Below are 17,968 nucleotides of genomic sequence, written 5' to 3' on the forward strand. Positions count from 1 at the left end.
AAACTCAAAGATTTCATTTATTTTTTTTTAATATTGTCCTCTCATTTGCGCCTAGGTCTTTCTAATGGTCGCTTTTCCGATTGGTCTTCCAGTCAAGACTTTGAAAACGTTTCTATTTTCTTCCATTCTAGCTACATGACCCGCCCACCTAAGCCTCCTAGACTTGACGACCCTAACAATATTGGGTAAACCGTATAAATTATGTAGTTCCTCGTTATGAAGTTTCCACCATTCCCCATTCCCGTTCCTCTTGGGTCCGAAATCTCCAATAAATATATCTATAAGATGAGAGTAGTTACTGGCCGTAGACGAACACTTACAAGGTACATTCGCGAAGGGTCCCCTCCGGATTCGTGAAAAATTGATTCAAATGCAAAGTTCTCTGCGACCTGATGTGTATTGTACTAATTTTACCGGCCCGTACCGGTAATTTGCATAATTATGGGCCTTCATATATCCGGAATTCAATCATACACTACTATAACACTCGGACACAAAATTGCTTTTAGTTTCTTTAGATGTAAATAGACATGAATGTGGGCATATGCAAAGCAAATTGGATGAACTACTGCTTCTCTGACACTGTTGCCTACCCCGGCCGCCATCTTGGGTTTGTTATATTGGCTTCAACTTTCGGCTTCTCAAATGGGAATAGGTGTAAGTGAAACATCAGAAACAGCGAAACATGTACAATTTTCTCGCAAATTAATTGGTGTAGTCAGTTTTATCGTAGGTTGTACCGTTTGCAAGGTATTGCATGTTAAGTGTCAGGCACTTCACGAATATTGAACCAAATAGAAAGTTGTGCAGGGCCTCGTGTGTATATGTGATCTTTTATGTCATTTAACGTTGGTGAAATATTCTCTGAAGGTACATACATAGACTTCAATACGTAAATGGTAGGTCTTCACCCAAACCTGATCGTATCTGGATTTACATTAGCCATTTTGACCGTAGTACAATACTTCCTTGTTATAGTATAACATGGAAGTAATAACACTTACTCACAGAAATGTAATAAGATTATGATATCAATGTTGTAACAGTCTGTTTATACCTACAGTATTTTTCAGTTAGAAATTGGTTTGATTTGTCGACATTAAAAACGTAAGCGTAACTGATGTTTATTCGTGAAGTGTTTGGAGGGATTTAACATGCAATACCTTCCTAACGTTGCAAGCTACGGTAAAATTCACTACAACAGTGAATTTCCGAGAAAATTGTACATGAATTTGATGTATCACTTGTACCTATTTCCATTTGAAAAACCGAAAGTTGAGTCCAAGATGGTGGCCGGGGTGGGTAACACGTGTCAAAGAAGCAGTACTTCATCCAATTTGTTTTGCATATGCGCACATTCATGTCCAGTTACATCTAAAGAAACTAGAATCAATTTTGTGTCTGAACGTTATAGTAGTGTAGGATTGAATTCTGGGTATATAAAGGCTCATAAATATGCAAATTACCGGTACAGGCCACTAAAATTAGTACAATACACATTGGGTCGTGGAGAACTTTGTATTTGAATCAATTTTACACGAATTCCGAGGGGACACTTCGCGAACGTACCTTGTTAGAAATAGGTAGATCAATTGAGCTAGGTAGACACTTAAAAATTTTGTGATTCTTAGTAGTTGTGTAAGGAACATGTCAGTTAACAATATTAATTAACTGTAGTTTATCAGTTAGAATTTCATGCAATAATTGCAGATCATATAAAGTTCTTCTTTCTGATAGTTTCAAGGGTCCAAGTAAGTGTATCATCTCATCATTAGTTTTGAGTGACAAAAACTTAAATTTCCAGCGTAACCAGGAGACAAATAAATTTTGTACAGATTCATATCATTATAAAAGTACTGTACGCTTCTGTTCCAAACACTAGAACAATATTCAAGATGACTGGTAACATTAGCGAGATACAAAGTACCATAAGTTTCCATATACGCAAAATCTCTTGATCCATTTGATAATGCCTAATTTTCCCCTTGCTTTGGAGATAATCTGTTCAGAATGCTTATTAAATAAGAATTTATTATCATATATTATAGCCAGATCTTTAGCGGGCTCAACATATTTAACAGAAAATTATGGATAGCGTATGTGTAATAAGCAGGATTAGTTTTATTTGAAAAAGTAACAGTAAGAGTGTTGTTGGGATTTAAAGGTAAGACATGTAACAACATGATTAATATTACTTTGAATAACAGCGCAGTTATCAATAGAATGGTAAATTTTTAAGTCATCAGCATACATACGAAAATGACAAATGTACTCGTTGAAGTAATTTACAAATAAAAGAAACAGAAGCGATCCCAAGTTAGACCTTTGAGGAACTCCTGAGAAAATATCATGAATTGCAGAGATATAACCACGATATCTAACGACAAATTTTCTATCAGAAGCCACATAATAAAATTAATAGATAAATTATATTCTTTCAATTTTCTTGTAACATGAGGCAATTTATCAAAGGTTTTAGAGAAATCAAAATATATAACATCAACCAGCCTTTAGTTCTTAACTGCAGGAAGAATGTGAGACATGAAAAATTCCAAGTTAGTATTCGTTGATTTGTTTTTCATAAAACCACGTTGTTGTACCATAATATCTGAAGAAACATTGTTATACAAATAATTATAAACTAACATATCAAAACTTTTAGGCAGAATACCCATAATAGAAATTGATCTAAAGTCGGTAAGATCTTTAGTTTTGGGTATAGGGAAGACAATAACCCCTTTCCATGTATCAGAATAGGTGGCAGTAAGTAAACTTTAATTAAAAATTGTTATAAGGATTTAGGAGCAGAAATATTCATAATACATTATAATATTATAATTATAAAGACTGGTATGCCATCTAATACACAAAAGGATTTAACCTTCAAACTTTTTATAACATTAATCACTTGGTCAACAATAGAGGTAGGACAGAAAATATTACAATATTATATCTGCAAAACATATTAAGTCAATACAAATGGGAGATAATCGCTATTGATAAATGGATTTAAAAAATCGGCCCAGGCATTGACAAACTTAATAGGATCAGGTACATATTCACTAGAAACAGTGATACCAGAAATAACATTTTTATTATTCTTATTAAGAAAACCCTAAAACTTCTGCGAATTATATGCTAGAGACGCTTCAACACTAGACGTACTTTGCTCTGTCTAATCGCAAATTGTTTTTAGAGTGTATTCTGTAATTAGCAAAGGCGGTATAATACTCAGTGGATCCAGTCTTCTTATATTTATGTATATACCTTATCTTTGGGTTTAATTAAAGAAATTAATTTCCTGGAATACCAAGTAGATACTTTGTAGTTTTAGCAGGGTTCCTACTGGTCAGGGAAAATGGTCCAAGACAGGGAAGCTCAGGGGAAAAGACTGAAAATCAAAAGAAATCAGGAAAATTTTATAAAATATATTTTTTCTAACATTAATTGTACACCAGTTTCAGCTTAGCCAACCATTATAATATCTATTTGGTAAAGTAAGTGGAATGTACGTATGAGCAATTAATTATTATTTGTCTCTATAGAATAAATGTTCTCATATGTAAATATTCACCGTTATTTATTCCTTATTTATATCAGACACCTGTCATGAAAGTCAGGGAAATAGATTTCTCCAGATCAGTAGGAACCCTATTTAGGTTTGTATATGGGAATATAATTGTTCATACTGCAGATACTATAGCATTTTCAACAGCTAAATTAATATTTTTTAGCTAGTAATGTATTAGTCTAGTCAACCTGAGTTAATTCACGGTGTAACGCTAAGTAATTACACACTATGAAAAGCAAATCAAGTAAAATTCCAGCATCGATTGTGCAAACTAGGTTAATGATAGTAATTTCAATGGGGTAATGAAAGTTGTCAGGTTTTACAATAAGTTCTACTTCTTTTGTACCACTTAAATTAAAATTAGATACAACCAAATCAAGATGGGAAATATTCGAAATATTATCCAAATTAAAACCATTTAAAAAAGAAAAAAATAGCTTTACATTTGACATAATAATGTATGCCAGCAAGAAAATTCCTATTGGCCCTATTAACTTGAGGTATATGGTAATCACCAACTATTAGAATATCATACTTAAGAGAGTTAATTTTATTAAAAAAAGTTTCTAAAGAAATTGTCAAACGCATGAAGAGATAAGTACGGGTAGAGATAAACACAAAGTAATAGTAAGTTCTCATCGTTTTTTTTTTAAACAAAATCCTTAAAAAAGAAAAAAAAAAGACGTTCAATGAATATTTCAAGATCTGTTCTAACCACCTTAATGTTTTTGTTGACAGCACATAAAACTCCTCCGCCTCTTTCACAGATATTCGGTTCATATACTCTATCATCTCTAAAACAAGTATAAGCATTGGGAATATCATCATCTTTCTCACCTCAATTGTAGGTTAGTGGGCAACATGGGAAATTTAAAACTTTTCCCTCCTTTCGGAGAGGTATTTTATGCTTCGATAAGGCCTCTTCTTTGTAACTGCATCTAGATATTCTATCCTTGGTTTTTCTCTTCCTGGTTCTGCCTTTCCCTCTATCAACACGGTGATCCAATCGGAATATCGAATAAGGTGGTATCATCATCTTCGTATTATCTACATGATCTGTCATACTTCGTTAGTTTCCTTTAGTATGTCTTCATATATTATTATTAACTTATTTAACATATAATATCAACAAAACTAAACGCAAATAATATAATAATATACACAATAACTGAATATTACGTAAGGTTAACTTTAATTTCCAGTGTCCAGCGATTAATAGTTTGGACATTGCTTCTAGTGAAATTCAGTAACCAAAATACTTGAAATTTCTAGAGTATAATTTCGATTGGCCTTCACCATTTAATTTCTATACAATACAAAATAAATAGCTAAATATTGGAGGAGCTTAAGGGCAATGAGAATCCGACCATATGTCGAATAGAACCAAAGTACCATAGGTCAAAAGGAACAAACTACAAACGAAAGTACTATATATATACTATAATAATTATTCTATATAGGTCCGCTCCTGATTCTCCATAAATCCTCGGACATATTAACCCTTATTACACTTCACATAATTCGAGTTACAATTTAATTTCCACTGCAACAAATATTGACACTAGAAATTGTGAACTATCACGGTTGAATTACCTTGACTTAATGCAGGGAAATAGAAATTACAATAGTTAACGCTTACTCCCATAGATGGCAGCACTATTTAAATAAATCTTTTCAGATAACAGCTAAAACTGATATCTATAGCTAATCATGCGAAATATTAAATATCTTTAAAGAAATGTCTGTCATATATCCTTGCTTATTCTGATTTTTTTTTTTTTTTTTTTTTTGAACAGTTCTGTTTCAATGCTTATACAAATTACCTTCAACATGTTTTAACAAAGGCATCAGGACTAAACCTAGTTATAAACAAACCTTTCTTTCTAGTATTTGAAACCATTTCTTTTTATAGTTACCATATCCAATGTTCAATTTACGATTATTTTTCTTGTCTACTCTCCCTAAAATCTGAGTAACAACTACAATACGTTTATTTGTTTAACAATTTCTTCCTGTTTTTAGACAGCTTTAATCCATGTTCCATTGTTTTTATCTGAGAATTTCTCGATAACTAGCTCCACCTTCTTCTGATTTTGATTAGTTATTATAAAACTAGGAAAATTCACTTCATACTGATATTCATTTAGTGCATGACCTTGAGTATGGTCCAATTTTGATTCATGATCAAAGAAAGCTTCACATTTCTCCTTAAGAATAGACTTGAGCTCTTTATTTTCTTGTCTTAGACCAACAATACCGGAATTTAAAGCTTCAGTTTTATTCAGTTTCATTCAAAAAGACATGTTTCATATTAGTAGATAACATTTCTTTGTGTTTTTTAAGATGGCAGCTCATTTTTATTTGATATATTTACCTTTATTGCCTGAGATTCAGCCGTAGCTTGATTCATATTAATTTTTGCGTCAGCATCTTTTTTACATTCGTAGGTATCCCAGATTCTCTGGACGCCGTAATTTTCTGAATACAACAACTTGACTACTTAACATTAATATGTAGGTTATTATCCCTATCACCAGGTTGAATCTGTACGCATTTAAAGTGAAATTTAGTACCTCAAACAATACATTTTAAAGCTCTTTGCGAACCATAAATTGGTTCATTACAATCCGGACAATTATCAGATGTTGGCATGCTTACATAAACAACACATTAAAACACACATAAGTATAAATAAAATACACATATCCTCACCACTCCGGCTCAAATGAATAAGAACAGGATCAGAAAACAAAATGAAAAAAAAAAAAAAAAAAAAAAGAGTAGACAATAAAACAAGTAAAACAGGACAAATCTCTTCTCTATTCTATCAGACGACCGCTCGACCCTTCAAACATAGTTGGAAGAGCTAGGACTAGAAGAAAAAAAGTCCCTGATTGGTCACCTGGGATCCTTCAGCAACACACACACACAGGTATTAAGACAGTGTCCGGTCAACTGATGTCCCCAGTGTAACCAGCTCTACCAAAAAGGGGGAGGGGACAGCTGCTTACAGATGTAAGAAGCCAGATAAGGAAAAAGGAATAAAACCAGAAAAATGTGAGCAGCCTGGGGCCAAAGGCCCGAGAAGCGATCAAATATAATAATAAACACAAAAAATACATAAATTGTTCAGTTAACATATTCTGGCCGCGATATTGTTTATTGCTCCTTTATTTACCTCTCAGTATGAAAGTGTTAGTATGGCAGAGCATCATTTTCCTTCGTAATTGTTGGAAGTCCAATGAGGAATATGGCATACAGCGTTTGAAAAATGGGAATAAATTTTGGTGGTGGTGGTCCAGTCTTGTTATTGATTGTCAATGTCGTTATTGCAATATCTGGCAATTTATAATCTTCCTGATACTGAAATTCTGGATTGAATGCAGCATTGGTATCAGATTATGTTAATAGTTCTGGGTGGAGATAATAGATGCATCAATGGAAGCATTTGTCCACATATATCATGTGTTCCAGTGTATATTAACATAAGAGGTCTAGTGGTTAGTGTTGAGGTTTATATATTTTAGTAACTTTTTGTTTAAGTTAGTTATATTAGAGCATAAGACCTGGTAACACTGAAAAGAAAGAAGTGAGAGTAGGAGTGTTCGATGGCAGTGTGCAAGGTCATGATTGCGAACTTGTGGCGGCACGGAATTGTTTTTGTGTAAAAATGGAATTTAAAGTGTAACATCATTTCAAATAATTGCATTGCACTTTTTATATAATGACTTCCATCATTTAGAACCAGAGCAAAACAGTTAGTGTGGACGCCTTTAGTTCACGTCGTGCCGGATTCGATTCCCGATGGGGGAGAGGCTTGTAATTTGAACACATTCCGGGATTCGGGTTACACCTTAAACTGAAGGTCACTGCTGAAAGGGACTCTAAACTCCGAGTCCAACCAACTGATCAAGATGTTGATGACTTCGTGTATATATAAAACACTGTAGTCAATAAGGAATAGGTCTATAAGTTACTGGTCGCTCTTATATTGCAGTACCAATATCACTTTTTGTTCCCTAACATCATTAATAACTATTTAACGTTAATGTATGGTAGTTCACTTCTTGAAACTCATTTTCAGTTAACGAGGTCTTTTCCGATTTACATTTTTCCTTTCATTCTTTATTCTGTAGTGTTTCCTTCCATCCTTTAAATTTTAACTTCTATCGCTGGTCTCTGCTAACGTTTCTTCAGGCTCCTCTAGGAGATGTTAACAATTAGAAACACTAACATAAATAATAATTAAAAAAAAAAATCCAACTCACTCAGCTGAATACCTCTCAATAAAACTTGTAACAAAGTTCAGGGAAAAGAACAATCTTTATTCAGTAATTAAATCAGAATAAATTTAAAAAATGAATTCTCCAATTAGCGAGAGAAATCTTATTCAGGGCTCTTTAGATTCGGTGCCCTGTCTCTTAAAAATCAGTCATCTCTTCACAGCTCAGTCCTACCCTAAATCTATCAGGAAGCCCTAACTACAACCTTCCGTATAAAAAAAAAAAAAAAAAAAAAAAAAAAAAAAAAAAAAAAATCCAGACGAGGCAATGACCTAGACCAATGACGGGAAGCTTCTAACAGCCAAGATTCATACCCAACTCCCGCACAATGAAATGGCCCCCTTCACTTATATATCCTCGAGTGACCATATCTTTTTTTTTTATGCTGTTTCTTATTTTTGCTAAAAAGAATCCGCAACAAATCGTTTGAAAATCTTTTGTAGGTCCTTACCCTCTGGAATTTTCCATCGCATACTAGAAAAGCTATATATAAAAAAACTTGAACTTATAACGTTAAGCAACTAGTAAAAAACAAGAAGAATACACAACGAAGCATATATACAATTACAAGAATAAGATTTAAAATAATATTTTATTCTATCAACATATATATATATATATAAAATTATGCATATATATATAATTAGTAATTATACTATAGAATATATACGTCTGGCCAGACTTACCTTTTTAAACATCTAAACTGCATAATTATAATTCACTATTTATTTAATGTTAATATATACAGTAAGGCGAAGACTCGTCCTTACAATTCGCTCATATCTTTTCATTGTGTCAAGTTTACTGTTGGCTCCAGAATACTTTACGAAATATTTGATAACGAAAACCAGAGTATAATTTTCTGTTTAAATATGAGTTCTATTCGCATTTCAAATCATGTGTTTTCTAATTCTCAGTTTTTAATTTTTAGGTCCTAGGCGAGTACAATGCCCAATTGAGTGATGTTTTGGACCTGTACAAGCTAGTGGAGAAAGTCAAGATAAAAGACCTCAACGCTGCAGAAAGCGCAGATGATAATCTGAAAGAAGCTTATGAGATTTATAAGGAGTTTTTGACAAGTAACAACGTGCTGGATGAATTTGATTTATTGTCGGTGTTGAATTCGGAAAGGACGAAAGAAGATTCTCAGTTTTATTCTGGATTACGCAGTTCTGTCTATGTCCTGTTCGGTGTGCCCAGTGGAAATATGCGCACCGAAAGAGCTATTCTTGAAACATTATTTGATAATAGTACTATTTATGATGTGTGTATCGCCACACCTTTGAATGTAAGCTTCGTAGACAGGGAAAACACCAGTTACCTGGGGATGGATGATGATTTAGAACAGTCAGAGGTGCCCACAAAATCAGAGCTAGAGAACATGGAAGTGGTAGTTTCTAGTGTTCATTGGGAGGATGTTTACGTCAAATGTGTTTCTAATGTAGATGGTAGAATGTGGAAAAAAAGTTCCATGTCCAAGATATATGCTGAGAAACTGATAGTTGCATATTTGCGTCTGTTAGTGAACTCCCGGGATGAACTAGCATTGGCAGTGGCTATTAGTGGTCCAGGGTGGGAATTAGACCATGATTCTTTTATTGGAATTAAGCGGGAAGCCAAAAAGAAAAATATGCCTATGTTTCAGGTAAGAGCTTGATATTAACTTTAGAATTACTAGTCCCATATCTGTTGCGTGAATTACCAAGGAAGAGGAGGGTGGGGTCAAATTCCGCATTGTTTTCAACTGATTCTTATACTATATTTATTAAAGGAGATGTTCCAAGAGTGCTTAATTTTCCCTTTTGCGTTGCACACATACAATTTGGTATGGGAAGAGGTCGTGGCCTAAGACCCTCATATGTAAATAATGGTGACCATAGCTCAGCGGGAACATGATCAAAAATGGGTCAACAATACAATGGAAATGCCCATAAGGCGCACATGTTTTTGACGTATTTTGTTTATATCGCCAAAAAGAGGAGACAGTTGATGGAAGTGAGACTACACATTGAGCTCTACAAGTACTGGGAGTTTAATTGCACTCGAGCCTGCGGAACAGGAAAACAAATCGGGTCAAAATCAGGGGATGTACCGTCTCCGATGATCAGACTGGCTTGATATACGGCAAACACCTTACCTTGTTCGTGCACATATCCACTCAAGGCGGACTAATCGGTTAAAGTACTGCACTTTCCTCTTACACGATCTTGGTCTGGAAGGGGACAATTGTATTATAGGATATTTTTGTCAATGTTGTAACGTGCCTCGATGGACGCCGTTCTGGGCCGCTGGATATTAGATCCAGGACAACTATTTAAAGTATTTGAGGGGTTAGAGTTGTTAGACCTATTTTCTCTATCATAAGAAATTAACTGGTGTATTATCAAATCTATGGCTAAAGATTATGAATCTGAATAAATTTAACATTAAATTCAAATATATTAATAATACACTTACGAACTGCACTAGAAATATACCGTTTTATAGGTAATTCAATATCAGGTTCTTTTTAAACGGAAAATCAGTAAATTATCTTTTCTTATTTTATTTAGAAAAAACAAACAAACAAAAAAAAAAGAACTATCAAAAATGTATCGAAAAATACAAATTAAATATTGAAACAATTGAAGAAAATATTAACAGTTATGAAATATCTATAAGTACATTCTCCGTTCATACAAGCCAACACGTGTTCAAGTATGTCAATAGGATACATTAACTGACACTACTTGATTAATACTATAATACATTAAATCGTGGATAACTGATAGTTTTTAAATTCCTCCTTAAATTCAATAAGTATTTAGAATAATTAAATATATCTCACAATGTGATAAATTGAATAAATTACTTGTATTTAAATTGAAAAAGTATAACACTCACCATTAGACAATTTCACTATTTTGCCTTGTTAAATACCAGCCAGGAATCAAATAATCACACAATTAGACACCAATTACAGATTTATATAAATTATATTATATAACACTTGATTAACTTCATGAGAACTTTAACACTTTTTGCCAACTCGAATAGTAAATCACTTGAAACTTTTGAAGAATTACCGTATTCCGATTAAATTTAAATATATGTTATAGAACCAGTATAATTTCGATGTGCCCAGTTCTACATTTCGTTCCGAATGGCCGCTTAGGTAACCCGCAGCTCATTCGAAACTCAGTAGTTCTAAAGTTTTCCTCTAGAGGCGCTGCATATGCCGAGTGTTCGTAAGTTTAACATAACCTCTAGGATAACATGATTTCTATCTCTTTTTTTTTATATATATATATATATATCCAGAATTAAGTGTGATAAAACTTATCACACGCAACAAATATCGCCCTCGCGGCATATAAAAAGTTGAGGCAACTTTTTATTTAATTAATTTAACCATATTAAGATGTTCCATTTCGACCTTTAATTATGAATAGATAGTACTTTTTATTTTTAGTAGGTTAAATTTATAACTTACTTTTACACTACACTACTAACTACTAATTCTAACTAACCTACACTCAAACTAAATTCACTACATACAAAAATAAAAAATTAAACGAAACTAAACGAAAAAAAAAATCCCCCCCAAAATTCTAACATACCACTAACAATTCTATCATCCACTCTAAGTTAGTTAAAATTAAATAGCTATTACTAATGTTGTCTATCTATTCATAAATTTACAATATATACTCATTAGATGTTCTTAAAATACTCATATATACCGTATATCCTAATATGAATATCAGGAGGTAACAATATTCTATTAATCTCACATATATTTAATTTACAATTTTTTTATTATCCATCGTACTCATCTGATATAGCACCATTATTTTCCATCAATCGTTGGAACAATCTCTAGAACTATTTTTCGAACAACCTTTGGAATAATATTTGGAATAATCTTTGGTACCATCTTTGGAATAATCTTTGGAAGCTTCCATATATCTGTTATTCTCGGTTTCCATTAAAATCTCCATGTAGGACATTGGACAATGACAATTCATACAAACAATTCTCAATACATAGACATAAGGACATCCAGATCTGGAATACTGATAAAAACATGCATTAGAAAACACATTAAAAACCTTTTTTTTTTTTATTATAAATATAATTAATTTTATATAACACTACATTTGTCTAAATAGCTGACTAGATGGAATTTATTGAATAAGTTCTTATAAACTAACTTTTTTTTTTTTTTTTTTTTTTTTTTTTTTTTTGCTTTAGGCTGACTAGATTATTACCTATTTCCAATTAAGCCAATATTTACGATGCATTTCTTCTAGGCTCTCTGTACTTTTTAGTTAAACTGACGTGGCTTTTTCTTATGTCCCTAGGATTATTAACGTTTACAACTCTAATAGTATTTCTACCTAAGAAACTCTCGATCTGATAGGGCCCAAGCCATTTTGCACATAATGATTTAGTTTTCTTTTCTTTTAATGAAGACAAAACCTGTGACTTAATTAATACTTTATCGCCAATCCTATAGTCTGTTTCTACTCGTCTTTGATCATACAATTTCTTTTTACGTTTCCAGGCTTTATCTAGATTTTCTAATGCTCTATTCCACAAGTTTGGATCCTTTTGAGTTAAATTCATAGTACTTATTTTCCACTTAACATCTAGAGGGTTGCAAACGTTATAATTGAAAACTAGGTCCATGGGACTACATTTAGTTTCTTCGTGGACCGCATTATTAACGGAAAATTCTATTTCCCATAGTCCTTTGTCCCACGAACTCTGTTTATTACCAAAATATATTCTTAAGGAATTTTTAATTGTAGCCACGTATCTTTCACTGGGATTAGATGCCGCGTGATATGGTGAGATACTAATATCTTTAATCCCGTTAGCATATACAAAATCTTTAAACTTCGCTGAGGTGAAGATTGAGTGATTGTCATGACATATACTGAATATAAAACCATTTCTACACATCAATTTGTACAATTTGTTTATTACACTTTGTGTAGATAAGACCTTTATCGGTTCTAAGAATACTCTTTTTGAAAAAGAGTCTACTACAATTAGACAGTATCGTCCCGACTTACTCTCTACCAAAGGACCTAGCAAGTCTACAGCCCAGAGTCCGTTAACAATGTTCTCATACTGAGATATTAAAGTACCAGATTGTTTTCTGTTATCACTTTTATTTAATTGACAATCTACACAAGTAGATACGTATTCTCTTATGTCTTCTAGGATACCTCTCCAAGTAAATCTAGCACAGATCTTAGCTATTGTCTTATTAATGCTAGCATGAGAACCTGGTAATATTTGTGTATGAAAAAAGTCAATAATGCTGGGAACTAACTCCTTCGGTAAACAAACCTTATAGGGATTTCTAATTGCTTTGGTCTTTTTACAAAGAATTCCTTGAATTATTTTATAACCTTCAACCTCTTTCCTAGCTCTTATATCTTTTATAATATTCTCTAACTCTGGATCTTTAAGTTGATGTTCTTTTATGGAAATATTAGCGTAAGGCATGTTCCAGATGTTTATTAAGCAATAATTATTAACCTGTTCCGCATGGGATGGTTCGGTTTCCATTTCTTCAAAGTTGTTATGATCATATAATCTAGATATGAAATCGGCTGAAATATTCATATTTGAGGCTATAGATTTCACTTCAAAGTTAAAGGCAAAGAGTCTATACAATAGCGATTCATATCGCTTGACCCTCCTCATATTTCTCATAGCATATACTAATCCTGAATGATCCATCCTAAGTTCGAAAGGATTATGTAAGTACGTACTGAAACGTTCCATGGTTTCGATTGCAGCTAACATTTCCAATAAATAAATAAATAAATAGGTTTGTTAAAGTCGTGTTTCTTTAAACGCCGACTGTAAAATGCAACGGGAACTAAGTTATTATTCTCATCGTACTGTTGGAGGACCCCGCCTAAACTTTTGAGAGAGCTGTCAGTATTGACTATAAATTTCTTACTTAAATCTGGAAGTTTCAACATAACATGGTTGGCAAATAACTCTTTTACATCATCAAGAGCTTTCTGTTGTTCCGCTCCCCAGACAAATTCTGCTGAAGTCCCACGTAAACGTTCAAGTGGTTCCACGACTTCATGGAATTGCGGTACAAACTTAGCATAATATTGTAAGAAACAACACAAAGATATTAAACCCTTTTTAGTTTTTGGTGCAGGTAGTTTTCTTATGACCTCTAATCTTGAAGGATCCATATACATTTTCCCATTTTCTATAATATAACCTAAGTAAGAAATCTTATTGGAAAAGAAAGTACATTTCTTGGTTGACAAAGTTAAACCTTTTTCTTCAAGTAATCCTAACACTTTTTCCAATAGTTTCTTATGGGAATCGACATCTGGACTTTTACATATGAGGTCATCCATGTACCATTGAACCCCTTCATCCTTCAATGGATATAATAACTCAGTCAAGATTTTAGACAAAACATGGCTACCTGCAGCCAAACCAAAAGGTAAGACCTTATATTCATACAATCCCCTATGCGTAAGAAAGGCAGTAAGGTGTCTACTTTCTTTTGTTAAAGGAATTGTTAAATAAGCCTTTAAAATATCCAGATGACTAAATACTTTTCCATCTGACAATTCTGCCAATATATCTTCAATCCTAGGAGTGAACTGTGTGTTCAAATACAAATGACGATTAAGATCCGAATAATTAACAATTAACCTCTTGGATCCGTCATTTATATTCACTAGGAAACATGGAAAAGCATAGTCGCTATTGCTGGGCTGAATTAAATCTGCTTCTAACATTTCATCTAAAATTTTATCCATTTCTCTTTGCGTACTCCGAGATAATGGATAGGCTTTCTTACGTATAGGAGTGTAGTCGTTAAGCTGTATTTTATACTCAAAATCTTTTATTTTTCCAACCTGCGATGCAAAAACTTTAGGATATTTATTATAAATCTCATCAACGTACCCTTGTAAGTCTGGGTTTGCCTCAAGTACATCTGGATCCACCCTCAACGGACAAGCCATTTGCTCCATATGGGTATTAAAACTGCTTTCAATAGAAGGATTAACTGCACTGGCAACACTGCAAATCCCATGAACTGGACCACTGAGATACCCCTCTGTCTCCGATACCATCGTCTGACTGGTTGACTGTCCATCAGTGTCCGATTCACGCAAGAATAGCTTGGATGTGTTTCCGACCGCTTCACTGCAAAACAAATCACCCGGAGGAGTTTCTGTTTTCAAATTAGGGGGGAGGGTGTTTAAAGTAAAGTTTAATGGTACATAAGCCCCTTTCAAAGGGAGAAACAACTTATTGTTCACTAAGTCGATGTTCGCTTTTAGAGTTTTAAGTTCATTTATCCCAACTATGAACACTGGTTCTAAGTCACTCACTAAGAAAAACTTCATTCTGTAAACACGGTACCTGAACTTAATTGGAATGATCACACTCTGATCTAATGTCAACTTTTGTTTATCAACCCCAACTCCTATGAATTTTTCATTAATTATCTTAATTGGGTATTTTAACTGTTTATTCCAATTAATAAACCTTTGTTTGTTTATTAGTTACGCCGTAGAACATGTGTCCAAACCACCTCTTATGTTTTGTCCCAACACAAAAGCATCCACCAATGCTGCAGTCAAAGTTCCACAAGAATTGGCATTTTCATTTTTTATTTTATTTTTATTATCATTATCTTTAGTTTCAGAATACGAAAATCTTCTGTCTCCTATATCTCGTTGTTGCGAATCATAGCAAAATCTATTTTCATTTCTTTTAAATAGGTGTTTTTTACTTTTATAGCTGTTCCCTCCAGAACCGCCACTGAAACCAAAGTCTCCGCGCTGTTGGTCACGCGTATTACTATCTTTCACTTTCGCATTAACTGGTATTGCTTTTGGGACCACTTCGTGTTGTTCTAATTGTACTCCCTTACGTCCATGACTTCTACCTCCCCTATGGGATCGAATCCCGGACCCCTTCATAAGAGTCAACACTTCATCATTACTTTCACTTTTTTGTTTCTCGGATCACCCCAACCTTGACCGATTACCTGCAAAGCGTCTTTCATTATTATTTAAAGTAAAGGGTAAATGTTTATTGGAGGCACTAACACCACTATGAATGCTCCGGATTTGATCTTCCGACCCCGACATCTGAGTAGTTCCCTCTAACCGGTCACTAAGATCTGCAAAGCGTCCGTCCGAGTTTAAGTTCATATTCACTTTCACTAACTGCTTATTCACAAGATATTGTTTATGAGCCCTACAGTTAGCAACACGATGCTGTCCGCCACAAAAATAGCACTCAATTTTCTTTTTCCGAGTTTCACTAGTATCGGAGTTTCTCACCAGTGCATTATACGATTCTAAGTTCCGCTGATGATTATCATACTCAGAAATATCTCCCATAAGATCCTCCATTGATACTGGGTATCGGTACTTATAAATATCAAACCTTATTTGCGGCTGCATCCCATCCATTATTAAACTAATTAATTCACTAGAATTATTCCCATTCACAGTACCATAACATATTTCATATGCATCGCATATATTGTTTACAAAATCTAGTAAATTTTCTCTAGGCTTCTGTATTACTCTTACATACCGATTTAAGAGTTCTCGCTTTCCTAAAGGTGTAACTAATTTAGTAAACAAATAATTAGAAATAAACCTCCAGTCATGTGACATTTCATATAAAGTAAGCAACTCTTGATTCAACCTCCCTTGCGCTTTACTTAACGCAGCAACTAAAACTGACTCGACTGGAAAAATTTTTAATTTCATAATTTTATGTACTGCTAATAGAAATTGAAATAAATTAAGATCATGTGTTCCATCTGTACTAGGTATTGATTGAATTTTCTCATTAAATAAGTTACCTGTAATACTACTATTTAATTTATCAGCCCTAATATGGAAAGGCATAAAACTGTTTATTAAGGGATTTCTCCCAGTATTTAAATTGGTAGCTTCATACAAATTGTCAACTACAAAAGGATTCTTACTTTCATTTTCGTCGTTTCCTTTTCTATTAGCTGTAACCACCAGGTCAATAAACGGATTGGTAACAAGACTTCCTCCACTATCACTTTCTACAGACAAAAGCTGATGTGAGCTATCCCGTGACATACCTATTGCAGCTAGCTTGCTTGTTATGTCACTAGTGTTCGAACATAATTCACGTGTCTCGCTGTTTTCATCGACTGACGTGGAAAGCCTTGACCTTGACTCACTTTCAGTTTCTAAATAAGAAAGATCACATCGCACCCTAGCATTGGGAGGAATGACTACCCCTGCATTTCCATTTTCAAATCCATTTAATACCAACTGCGACTGATTTCTTTCCCCCATATTTTCCAAGAAAATTACAAGGCTAAAGAAAATTATTATTCTTAAACCAAAGTAATGTCTGTATGAACTACCTTTCTTTAGGATAAGCGATAGACTCTTTACATTCATTGACCTTAAATTTTAAATTTGCTATTTCCTTATTAAATATATACAGGGCAATCAAAATAGTTTCACCTACATAACATAACTTTCTATTATACTTTCCATCTAATTCAGCATTTGAACATTTGAACATACCAACCCCTCTATTTTAACGCCTACTTTTCTTCTTAAAGAAGAATTAGGGATTCGGAACGAAATGTTTGTAACGTGCCTCGATGGACGCCGTTCTGGGCCGCTGGATATTAGATCCAGGACAACTATTTAAAGTATTTGAGGGGTTAGAGTTGTTAGACCTATTTTCTCTATCATAAGAAATTAACTGGTGTATTATCAAATCTATGGCTAAAGATTATGAATCTGAATAAATTTAACATTAAATTCAAATATATTAATAATACACTTACGAACTGCACTAGAAATATACCGTTTTATAGGTAATTCAATATCAGGTTCTTTTTAAACGGAAAATCAGTAAATTATCTTTTCTTATTTTATTTAGAAAAAACAAACAAACAAAAAAAAAGAACTATCAAAAATGTATCGAAAAATACAGATTAAATATTGAAACAATTGAAGAAAATATTAACAGTTATGAAATATCTATAAGTACATTCTCCGTTCATACAAGCCAACACGTGTTCAAGTATGTCAATAGGATACATTAACTGACACTA

The 17,968-nt window shown here is 33.4% G+C and overlaps 1 protein-coding gene across 3 annotated transcripts in view; it reads left to right on the forward strand.

Moving 5' to 3' along the window:
- LOC145690858 (PCNA-interacting partner-like) overlaps positions 1–17,968 on the forward strand; it is a 114,773-nt gene that overhangs the window by 23,451 nt on the left and 73,354 nt on the right. For all 3 annotated transcript variants that reach the window (XM_081766227.1, XM_081766225.1, XM_081766226.1), the window contains exon 3: positions 8,786–9,499. In XM_081766227.1, the coding sequence (XP_081622353.1) occupies positions 8,786–9,499 (714 nt within the window). The remainder of the gene's footprint in view (positions 1–8,785; positions 9,500–17,968) is intronic.

The sequence above is a fragment of the Thermobia domestica genome, chromosome 7 (assembly GCF_964235325.1).
Source record: "Thermobia domestica chromosome 7, izTheDome1.hap1.1, whole genome shotgun sequence".
Lineage (NCBI taxonomy): Eukaryota > Metazoa > Arthropoda > Insecta > Zygentoma > Lepismatidae > Thermobia > Thermobia domestica.